The sequence below is a fragment of the Manacus vitellinus genome, unplaced genomic scaffold (assembly GCF_001715985.3).
Source record: "Manacus vitellinus isolate BGI_N305 unplaced genomic scaffold, ASM171598v3 scaffold_1_pilon, whole genome shotgun sequence".
Taxonomy (NCBI): domain Eukaryota; kingdom Metazoa; phylum Chordata; class Aves; order Passeriformes; family Pipridae; genus Manacus; species Manacus vitellinus.
In genome coordinates this window covers 39,059,844-39,071,378 of record NW_021939396.1, presented here as the reverse complement: position 1 = coordinate 39,071,378, position 11,535 = coordinate 39,059,844, and the positions used below count along the sequence as shown (strand labels likewise).

Sequence of the window (11,535 nt, the reverse complement as noted above, 5' to 3'; positions counted from 1 at the left end):
AACACGATTTTTTGGACTTGTTCCTTTAGAAAGGTCCCCAAACAAAGCACTCTAACTGATAGTAAATGTCTGTCATATAGTTTGTAGTCTTTAACAACTTTAAAAAAAAAAAAAGGGCAATTGTGCATCTTTAAGTAACTCTTAGGAAGTATCCTGCCAAAGGACCTACACATAGCCTTAAAAACAAACTCATGCTCTTAGTAGAAAAAAATGTTTTCTGATGGGTGTTAATATAAGTTGAGCTAAAATGTTTATATATAAAAAGCTATGCAAGAAACTTTAAATGCTGAGCAATGTTCTGGCTGGAAAAAGGTTTATAACAAAACTTTTTCTATTTTAATCGTTTTTCCCCTCAGCAGAAAAGTCATGTTTCCTTCCTTGCACAAGTTGACTGGAAAAGCTTGCTCTATAAAGTATTTGCCAAACAGCTCTTGTCTGACAAAGCTCAAGTATCACCATACTATTTCCAACTCATTCCTTACAACTGCCACCGTCACACAAAAAACATTCAACATAGAGAATCTTGTTTTTCCTTTACAGTCATGGAATTTATTCTCCAGCAACCGCAAATACTCTTCCCAACCCCCCATGAATACTTAATACGTTGCCAGAATAGATCTCCTCAAGCCCCAGGCTTCTATAAATTAAATAATATAAAATTAGTACTTAAAGTCATGTTGTCATGTTTTTCCTTGAAAGCACACTTGAAAATACTTCTAAGCATGTGCACTGTTGAAAACCAAACTCTAAAAAAGCAGTATTTATACCATTCCACATATGGAAAAGACCGTAACTTCAATAATTTATTTCCACCTGCATGTCTCTGATTGACATCAGATACCCTATAATTCAAAATTCAGTTCAAGAACAAAATCAATGTCATTTATATGAAGGGAATATAGTATTACCTCCCCAGCCAGTTTATAATGTAATGAATTGGTTAGCTGGTGTTATTAGGGCAGCCCACAACACAATGCCTCTGCTCATTTACAAAGTCTAAACCCAATTTGGTTGTCGAGCACATTAAGCAAGACTGAATACTCAAACCAGATTTAACTATTTTAAGGCATTCCTGGAAATAAAACCTACTGAAAGAATGTAAAATACATGCTTTGGGCAATAAAATATATTGGTTATATAAACAAGCTTAACGAACCACTGCAAAAGAGGTCATCATATCCACTAATAAATTTTCAAACCTATGACCCAAATTTAGTCCTAGTCCAGAAACAGTACACACAAGCTAGAGAGTTAACTGAATTGTGGTTTAGCTAACAACGGAATTTATGTAATGAGGAACTGATATATCTTTTCTCTTTGCAAAGCTAGTGAACACAGCAGCAAGAAAGAAATTCCATTCTTACAACTGAACAAATGTGGAAAGGTAAAATACACATGGGAGGAGCGTGTATATTTCAGAACACAAAAAATACAGTACATTATTCACATAGTTAGAAAAAAACCCAAGACAATTACCAAAATATTTAATTGGTAAAAGTTTAATGTCAACTTACTTATAAAAATGAAAAAATATTTTAAAATTCACCATACAATTGAGCAACCTGGCCCTACTGACTATCAGCTATAGGAAGGCATTTAAGGAAATGATGGTTGTGTCAAAACAAAGGCTAACTTCAGGCATGTATGCTGCTTTAAAGAAAAAAAAAAAAAAGAGAAAGGAAACCAAAACCCCCTCTTATTTGCAGGAAGCTAAAAGCTTAGCCTAGTTTTTAAAGCTAATTACAAAATCCTCTTTCATACTGGTCCAGATGTCTTGACAATTTCTTCTTCTAACAGAACTGTCAAAAGAAAAGAATTTTTTATGAGATCTTTGTACAGCTTAGTTCTACATCTTTGCAAGAAGAAACAGACATACGACACCATACTTAGGATATGGAAATTACTAGTTACAGCATTTGCTCAGATCGTAACCGTTCCTTCACTCAGGTATCTGTATACGGACACTTCTCTAACTGCCACATTATAGAAGGTTTTAAGGACAAATGAATTTTTCCAGGTACTGCATTAAACAATTTCTAAGCTTTACATATTATTTGGATATCTTGGAATACAGATTTGAACAATATTCGGTAATAAGATATATAAAACAAGATGCATAAAGTATTTTTTTATGTGGCAATCTTAAAAGTATGCTGTGCCATGGCTCTGCAGAGCTGCAGCATTCTTAACACAGAAAAATAACAGAATGAGGGTATCATGCTTCCCATTGCATGCTATCACATCTTAAATTGTAAATATTACAGGCCTTCATTTCAATGTTTCTCCACTTTACTGGACTACCAGTGATCCTCAGAAGCTTTTTAAATTCCCATTTCCTGAACTTAAAAAAAATTAAATCAAGTTATCACTGCCCTACACTTATGATGACACCGGAATATAGTAGCAGTCAGTTCTCTTTATTATCCCCCCTCCTCTTGTCAGAGTAGCAAAAAATGGAGACAATGATAACAACAAAAAGTCTAAAAAGGCCTATTCCACTCATCAATGCGGAGATTAAAACCAGTTAGATCATCTTTGGGCGAAGAAAGAGAAAACTAACACAGTGACTGACTAACTTGTCACTACTTTGTATGGCAAATGTTGCAAGGACTAGGTCAACATCCTGACTTCTCTCCCCATTTGCAACTGCCTTACTTGTGTGATCTCACAACTTCAGTCAAAAATACATTTTTAATTCAAAGGTATTTTGCAATATTAACGTGGAATATCATTAATGGGCTAAGAAATAACTAAAAGTCAACAGAAAGTCATTTGTCTCATTTACTGTAAACCAAAATTAACCACAGAGCCTGGCTGCCTGCTATCAAATATGCAGAGCAATCTAACAGTCTTACCTTCCATCTGTTTCCACATTCATTACAGACAACAAATGTTGTCATGGGTTCATCAGCACTGCGGGTTTGAACCTTTGGCAAAGGCAAGAGACAGAGTGGAAAAAGAAAATTAGTATCTTCAATTTTTGTTAGTGCGTGTTCATGTATGTGTTTAAATTAAAGTTTAATATTAAGGAAGCAAATTTCGATCAAAATACAAGTGAACTTTACTCAACAATTGAAACTGGTTTTTTTTCTAACTATAAAGCCATCATAAACTTAGATTTTGACAGATTTAGTAGCACTAAAATACCAATTTTGGCGTTGAAACCGTGCACTTATTTCTAGGAAAAGATTCTGCACTACAGAAGGCTACATGTTCAGTACAGCTTTACATATATTTACCAATGTAAAGGCTTAAAAGTCTCACGATTGAAAAACAACTTTCTACTTAAAGCATCTGATACACAAAATTAAATTATAAATGCAGTTGATACTAAGATGAAAATTACATTCCCTGAAGCACCGTTTAACAAATTAAAGCCCTTCTTCGTGCAGTTGTAGGAAAGACTGTAAATCAGGGCCTAGGGTTAGTCGAATGGTACAATAAATATCTATATAATAATATATAGATATAATAAATATATATAATTTTCTTCTGTTTAGTCCTTCAGTACAAAAAAGTTTACGCACGTTAAAACCAGTATGTTATCTCTCCTCCACACAAAAACATATTAGTAAGATGTGATAAAAAGAGTTAGCAAAAACTCAGCATTGCAAAGAAACTGAAGCTCCAGCCTGTACAGATACTCAGCTAGGGTTTACATAAAATCTTTGGCAAATAAATACAACACACACTCTTTATATGTAAGCACACCTAAGTGCATCCACCTACCTTCACATTTTGTAATTTGTCAGCATTTTGTTAAAAGTTCATTTTGTAATTCCAATTTTTTTTCTCTGACAATCTTTATACAGGACTTAAGCTTTGAAAAAGGAAAACGAAGAGTCTGAACAACCACGCACCTGGGTGTATGTACAGTTCTTCTTTTTGCACTTGCCACATGTAAACAGATCAGTTTGGGTACCTCCTGTTTTAGCCATCTGGTGCTCTCTGATAGCTTCTTTGGTCAGATTTTTGCGCATTTCTTTCAGTTCATCACTTGCCATTTCCTGTTAAGGTCAAAAAGCAGACAGAGTTCACTAGAGAGTTTTTGCTTTAAAACAAGTTACAACTGTGCGAGCCAATACCATTTTTTATTTAGAATCCATGAGCAACAACTCTACTGAAAGGCACTGAATTTCTACACATTTTTAAATTTACAAGAATTCAGTTGGGATATCTCACAGCACAGAAGCTACAAAAAGTTAAAAATGTTCTTTTTTTTAAACGCAGATGGGGAAAAAAAAAATCTGTAAAAGTTACGACGTCAAACATCTAGAAACATTTCTATGCAAATGCATTTAATATAAGATAGACAAGGGAGAGGACTTTAAAGTTCTCCAGAGGGGCAAAAAAGATCCTCTCCCTAGGTTAGATCCTTGGATAATTATCTCATTGACCTACATAGGACTATTACAGGAAAAAATTTACACTATTTTGATTATTTGCATATTTGTACTGAAAAATACAGTACAGCCATAATTTAACATATGCAACCAGAAATCATATATGCTTCGCTTCAAAACACTAACCAAGGAGCTCAGAATCACCAATTTTCTATTTCCTTTCAAACAGTTCTAGTGTGTAGGATTTCCACAATGTCTAGTAATCTAGAAAACTATTTGTTTCATTTTTCTTCAATACAGTTTTACTCCACATCCCACACAGATGTGGAATGCAAATCTTGTATTAATGCTGTTTCACTTCAGAAGTAATCTTAACACTAAAGGGTTTTTTAGCCTTTAACATTTTAATTCAAGACATTAATTGAAAAAAGAACAGGCACTGGACAACACAAAATATATGTTTGTGCATCCATACAAAAACATGTGGGGGAAAAAAACCCCTCCAGAACACATACTGAAGGTACAATTTCCTTTTTTTTATACATTCTTTTACCAGTCTGTTTGCCCTGACCTTTATGTAAAGTTACAGCAAAATAATACCAACCAACCAAAAAAAACCATCACAAAAAAATTTTCTTTTGGAATAATCACGATTTTCATTAGTTGATCATAAATTTAATATCTTTCAGTCTCCTTTGTACCTGATCTGGGGGGGTAAAATCTAACATATAGAAGCAGAACTACAAAACTGAAACAAGATGTTAACTATGCTTCCATTTTTCTCTCCCATAAAATCAAATTTTTCATTTGACTTTCCAGATTTATTTTGATTTGCAAAGACAACGATGATCTGAATGGGAAATTTTATTCAAGTGTCCAAAATGTTCAAGATTGATACATACAAGATACATATAAGTTTTAAATAAATACTACAAATGACAACAGAAGAGGGGACAGATCCTTAAATTCACAAAGCGATACCTTGCCTAGGAGTGTAACTGCAGAGGTCAGCATGTGAAAAACAAATGGCAAGACAGACTAACAAATATCCAGAAACAGGAATTGATAAGCAGCTTGGAGTCACTAGCCAGTCATATTTACATCTTCCTAAACTTAAAACACTATTACCAGTATATCATGTGGCCTTTTAAAAACATGCCATGTTTCGAGATAGCAACAGCTTACCTGCCTGCTGACTTACAGTCAAAAGTCAGACATTTAGGATCCAATAACACACATCACTTTCATGGCCTCTGCCTCAACAAAGCCCTGTAATTTAGGCTGTGCAAGCCACAAACAAGCCACAGTCTTTCAGAAGTGTGGGCAGCTTACATAAATTACTTTTATGGCTAGTCAATGCAAGCCAGGATGTTAGTCCAATGGGGAAATAGTTCAAGACTATGTTTTACTTACCTCTGCTGTCATTTTGGCAAACTTGTCAGGAGGAATGTTTCCACATAATACATTTTTCCTTAGATTAGGGTTCTTTGCATCCTTGAGATTTGCTATTCTACTTCGTACTCTATTTTTGTATTTCATATCAGTGTTTTTTAATTCTTGAAAAATAGGTGCTTTGTATTTAAGGAGCAAAACATTAACAAGTAAAACAGAGCACTATAAAGGATTCATTTTGGGGGGTAACTTTTCTAAAGCAATGTACTTCTTCGCTTTTGATCAAGTCCCCAACCAACAGTCACTTTCCTGTTCAACACAGCAGACTTCATGTCCTTCTGAAGCCTAATCACAAGTTAAACACATGAACCATGAATTTTTGGGTAGGAGGCTCTCAACTGAAATTGTGAAAAGTCACCCATAAGCTTATGGCCAGGTTCTTGGACCTCACACTAAGAATTAATTAATTTCCAAACCAAATATTCAAACAATGACAGATCAGTGACATTTTTTTTTTAAAGAAAAAAAGAAGGCCAGACCTCTGTTCTAGAACTATTCAAACACTGCTATCAGAACCTCCCTTTCAAAAACTCAAAATTCATTTAGAAATAATCTTGTAGAAATAAAGACATTAGAAAAAGGTAAAGACTGTTAACAAGAAAAGGTTTTTAAATAACATAGAAGAGCCCAGCATTTTATGTAAGAAAGCTTCAGAAAGACATAAGATTGCTGCTGCAAGGAAAACATACTGAGCTGAAAACCCCCCCACACACACACTCACCTACATGCATTGCTACATGTCTTAAGGCAAATCATTTCAGTTGGACTCTTTTTTTAAACACTAAATTTATGTACTGATGTGTTGAACACAGTTTGCTATTTTTGTTTTACATGAAATTTACAAATACTCAATATGTAGATCAAGTTAATTAATTTTAAAATTATCAGCACTTTTAAAAAATATTCCTGTTCTAGGGCACACAGATATACAACAAAGGATATCTTCTTCAATCTGAGAACCCAGCTCTTCTTCATCAGCACCAATAGCAATATAATCATCTGAGGAAAACAAATACTAAAATATTAGCAAACTGAAATTCTCAGTGTTCTCTGTCCCTGAGAGCCTATTCAGCACTCTGAAGCTCAGCAAATTATGAGACACCTGCAGTAAGTCTTCCTTTTGTGTAGGTAAGTTTTATTTACTGCATACTTATCCTTTCAAAACTTGCTAATTGGAAGAACAAGAATAAGTGAAATGAAGCACAACAGAAGTTTAAAGAAATTAAAAACCTTTCACAAAACCAAAAATTCTGACATCCAGTAACAAACACGAGTAGAAAAAAAAAAACCTGCTATACAGAAAAATTTAAAACATTCTTTTAGGCTTGGCAAATACCCATCTCCACAGCATATCTGTGCATAGAATAAACTATTATAAAAAGGAAACATTTTATATTGTGTTTAGTCAATTGTTTCAATCCACACAATACAAGAATAAGCAAATAAATGTTTTCCATGCAAGCAAGAGGAAGATTTTATTAGAAACATAGTAATTAAGTAACAGAAACTGTATTATTAGATTTTTTTAAAAGTTCAAAGCAGAAATGTGTCATAAAACATGTAAATTAGAAGAGATGGACCACAGCAGTCTTGAAGACAATGCAACACTTGAACCACAATTTCTGAAGATAATTGTTTACTGTTTCTGACCAAAACTCTTTACTCACAAAGACAGCTGCCTTTCCATGATAGCTGAAGGGCAAATTAGATACAGTGTTTTACCCTCATTTCAACATGGGTGTACTTCAATGAGCAATTCAAACACCATTTCTCCTTAGATCTCATGCCGAAGGCCATAAAACCAGAAAATAACCTTATTTTTTGACCATGGATCATCAGTTTATATGTGCTGTACAAAGCAACACATCAAAAAGGGTTCTTGGAAAACTAGCTAAAATTAAGAATACATAGAATTATAAATACTAAGATGCTACATGCAACTTTCTGGTCATAAATTGCTTTAGAAGTCTATAACCCACATATCCAGAGGACCACAAATTCATGGTATTTAATCAGCTTTCATTGTTGTCTGTATCTGAATTCATACGAATTAAAAGAAAGAATAAGAGAGTGAAAGGGGTAAACATGGATGATTCAGAAGCCTATTTACACTGGGTCAAGTTACACCCAAAGAAGAGAGAAACAGGAGCTGAGTCATAAGTTTGGTAGAAGAGCATGACCCACTAGAAAAAAATTAGGTAATTCTGAGAAGTCCAGCTTTCAGTTTGTTCCTTATCTAGTATATCGTTCAATTTGCCAGTGTAAAGACACTCAAGTGTACATGAGAGGTGAAAAAAAAACTCAAACCAAAACAGTCAAGGAATTTACAGATGCCCAAAAGGCATGAAGAGCAATACAAGACTCTCCTATTCCAAGTATCTCAACGAAACATCAAGAATAAATTAATACAGAAAGGCAGCATTCAAAAACCAAAATCTGAAAGTCCCTAGGATGTCTAGTTTAAGAAAGGCAGTCATGTATATAGTGGTACTCTCTCAGTCAAAAAGACTGAGTTACAAAAAAAATAGTGGCTTCTGCAAAAATATTTAAATAAGGCATTAAAGGAGGCAAAAACCTTCCTGAAAAGAAGTTGCCCTGTCAGAAAGTTATCAGATGAACTGAGCCACAAAATGTCCCATGTTACCAGCAACAAAAATGTATTTTGATACATTTCCATGCTGCCAAGGTTACTCACTACTTGCAACTGGTAGAACTGGCGTACGGATATACACAAACGAACAGACACAAAAAGGGTTTATTCTACCCTACGGGGGAGGAGAAAATTAGAGCGGGAAAGACAGAAATAGAAGAGAAGAAAACAGATAAACTTGAAAACATATTCTACAAAGCTCACCTCCTGTTCTGAGAGCTGCAGAGAGCATTTCTCTACATTTCACTCGTACAGAGTCTGAAGTGCTTGGAGCTCGGGGAAAAGAAGGGATGAAAGAATTTGAAGGAGCACTACCCTCCTCCTTCCTGCTGCTGGAATTGCTACTTGAACTGCTAAAAAAAGGTAAAAAGAAAACTATTTTAATGTTTTTTCCCTTCTTCAAATGACTTTGTTTCTGGGCAAAATGCAGGTCTTTTGTTATATCCATTTGATGGCATTCCAAAATAAGAACACAGGCCACCTTTTAAAAGCTATTTATAGCTCTGGAGTCAATATAATCTATAAAGTGTCTTTAGACTATTCACCAGGGTATTCCACACAACAGTCACAGCAGGTATTTCATTCCATTATGTGGCATACAAGCTTTAATTCTCAGTTCTTTACATTAACATGAAATCTTTTTTTTCCTCCCACAGAACTTTAAAAAACAGTGAAGACACATTGCACCAACATGCACTCCGCAGCAAATGCATTGTGCTCAATCTGTTTACTGTATTGAAGGGGTACCATGGTCACAACCCCTTTCCTCCCCAACTGATGTAGTTTTGCAAACTGTAAACTGAGTTTTCAGCTTCCATCTGGACATATAGTTAGAAGCTAAATTCCAGTTTGAAAATGGCTGCTGAAAACAGATTCACTAAAACCTGAAGTGTATAGAAGAAACGAGCTTGCAAATACTCTTTTGTAAATGTTCTTTAGCTCTCCTGCAGTGACATTAATATGGTCTCCTTTTTATGTTAACATATTTTGTGTTTACCAAAAAAAATGCAGATTGTTTATTAAACATAAAAGTTAACAGACAAAGTAAGTATTCTAAACGTCCAGCACATGCAATTACCACAAAGCTGAGACTGAAAGTTGTTTTACAGATCTCAGAGCTCAGTGCTAGTACTGAGAGAGGACGGAGCATTTGACAGATGGAATAAACAGTAAACTTGTTTGGCCATATCTTGACTTACGGTTTTCTTTTTTTTTTCATGTCAACAACAGCACAATTTATTCCTCTACCAACACACTCTTTCTTGTAGAAAACTTAATGTCTTTCAGAAAAGAATATGGTAGCTGTCTCTAATATGACAAATTTGGACCAAATACTTTAACACTAATTTATACTTAGTGAGATTATTTGAACAGTCACAAAGAATTAAGCACCTTTCTTCTCTGGCTTCAGGGCTGTTTTGAGAGGAAGATGCAGGCTCCTTTTTCTTTTCTTCAGATTCTTTATCAGTTGAAGGTCCATCTGGAAATACAAAACACGAGAAACTCTCTTCTACCCGAAACAGTAACCAATTTTAAGCAGTGGTAAAATACCTTTCACGATTTCTCTTGAACCAGCTGGAAATGCTATGAGCTCCCACTCTCTGCTTCGACCCTCTCTCACAGTACAGCCTTCCACTCTCCAACACCCTCCCAACCCCGCAAACTGAAAATATGACAACACTTCAGATTCTTCGAGTCAAGTCCGGCATCTGCTTAAACTGGCAGTGAAGACATGATGAAAACTTAGTCTTCTATGATTTATTTTTGCCAACACTGCTGCAGTAGGTAGACAGTAACTTCTTAGTTATTGCATCAAGTCTCTGGAGTAAATACTTGCCATTCTTTTTAACTATATTGTGAAAGCTAGCAGGGTTGCCAAATATAAAGACCATTTTCCTATTTTTGAAGGAGTTTTCCAGATACACAGACAGTATTTTCTGTGATAGCTCTTAAATTATTTGCCTCAGCATTTAAATATATTTGAATTTGCCTTTCCCATACAGGCTGTGTTTCACCATGACTTTATAAAGAATAAAGACATAAGTCTTTGTGAAGGGTAATCACAACAGTTAACTCTAGCGTAGCAAGAACACAAACATCCTTTTATTGTAAAGAAGATTTCGGAGTGGCTAAATTGAGCTCCTGCTTTGATTTGCTCTCTAGAAAGGCTGGCTCTCCACTGCCTACAGAGAAAGCCTAGTGAGATTGGCAGCACTCACTGACAGATTTTGTGAATTCTTCTTTCCAAGCCCTTATAGAGCCAGAATTACACTTCTAAATTCATAGACTGTGTTATTGCAATAAGCATATATTACAAACTTTAAAAAGAATTAAAAACAGATCAAGAAAAGGAAGGAAATCTGTTAAGGCTCAGTCTTGCCCATAAAGATGTCCTGAACTAGGCATGCAAATTCTCGTTTAAGCATCTAAAAGTATCCTTATTTCCAGAAGAACCCCATCCCCACATTTCTCAGAAGAACTTGGTGATAACATAACACACAAATTCAGGTCTCTCATTCAAACAACTGAGCTTTTTTTTTAATTTTCCTAGAGTAGAACATTTCTGTACTGGTTTTTAAATAGGAACACTAAACTGAACATGATTTCGATACTTTCCTTAACTTTTTGAGTTAGGGAATTTACCCAATCAAATATCACTTTGCTAAAGAATCATCATCATAAAAGGAGATCAGAGATGAGGCACCCATCTACTATCCCATCTCCAGCTGCACCTAAAAAGAGATGGTTTTTACAACATAGCATAGGAACCAGCAAAACACACAAAGCTCCTTCTTCAGAATATTTCCTCAGCCTTCAAGAGCTCACCCACTGTTTGTAACACTGAATTCAATCCTTGATAAATTTCTCCATTTAAGGAAAAAAGGAAAATTAAACACAGTAGATGACGCACTTGGATTGATTGTCTTTAACAAGCTGTGGTGGTTTGGCCTGGGCCTTCCTTGGTGACTAGTTTGTAACCAAGGAAGGGTCCAGATTTACCCAGTATTCCCTACGATTTTTACGTAAGCCAGATTATAAGAAGAAAGGAGGAGAGGCCTTCGTTCTCTTTCCTTCCGGCGGCTTGGAGGT

At 35.1% G+C, this 11,535-nt stretch overlaps 1 protein-coding gene across 2 annotated transcripts in view; it reads right to left on the bottom strand.

The window, feature by feature from the left end:
• Positions 1-523: 523 nt before the first annotated feature.
• TCEA1 (transcription elongation factor A1) overlaps positions 524-11,535 on the bottom strand; it is a 27,034-nt gene continuing 16,022 nt past the window's right edge. The window contains exons 4-10 of one of the 2 annotated variants that reach the window (XM_029959401.1): positions 9,838-9,925; positions 8,650-8,798; positions 6,738-6,794; positions 5,757-5,911; positions 3,861-4,007; positions 2,856-2,927; positions 524-1,799 (exon numbers count right to left, since the gene is read on the bottom strand). In XM_029959401.1, the coding sequence (XP_029815261.1) occupies positions 1,791-1,799; positions 2,856-2,927; positions 3,861-4,007; positions 5,757-5,911; positions 6,738-6,794; positions 8,650-8,798; positions 9,838-9,925 (677 nt within the window). In that variant the 3' untranslated portion in view covers positions 524-1,790. Of the gene's footprint in view, positions 1,800-2,762; positions 2,928-3,860; positions 4,008-5,756; positions 5,912-6,737; positions 6,795-8,649; positions 8,799-9,837; positions 9,926-11,535 lie in introns of those variants that run through there. The other variant, XM_029959400.1, reaches the window with a different exon arrangement.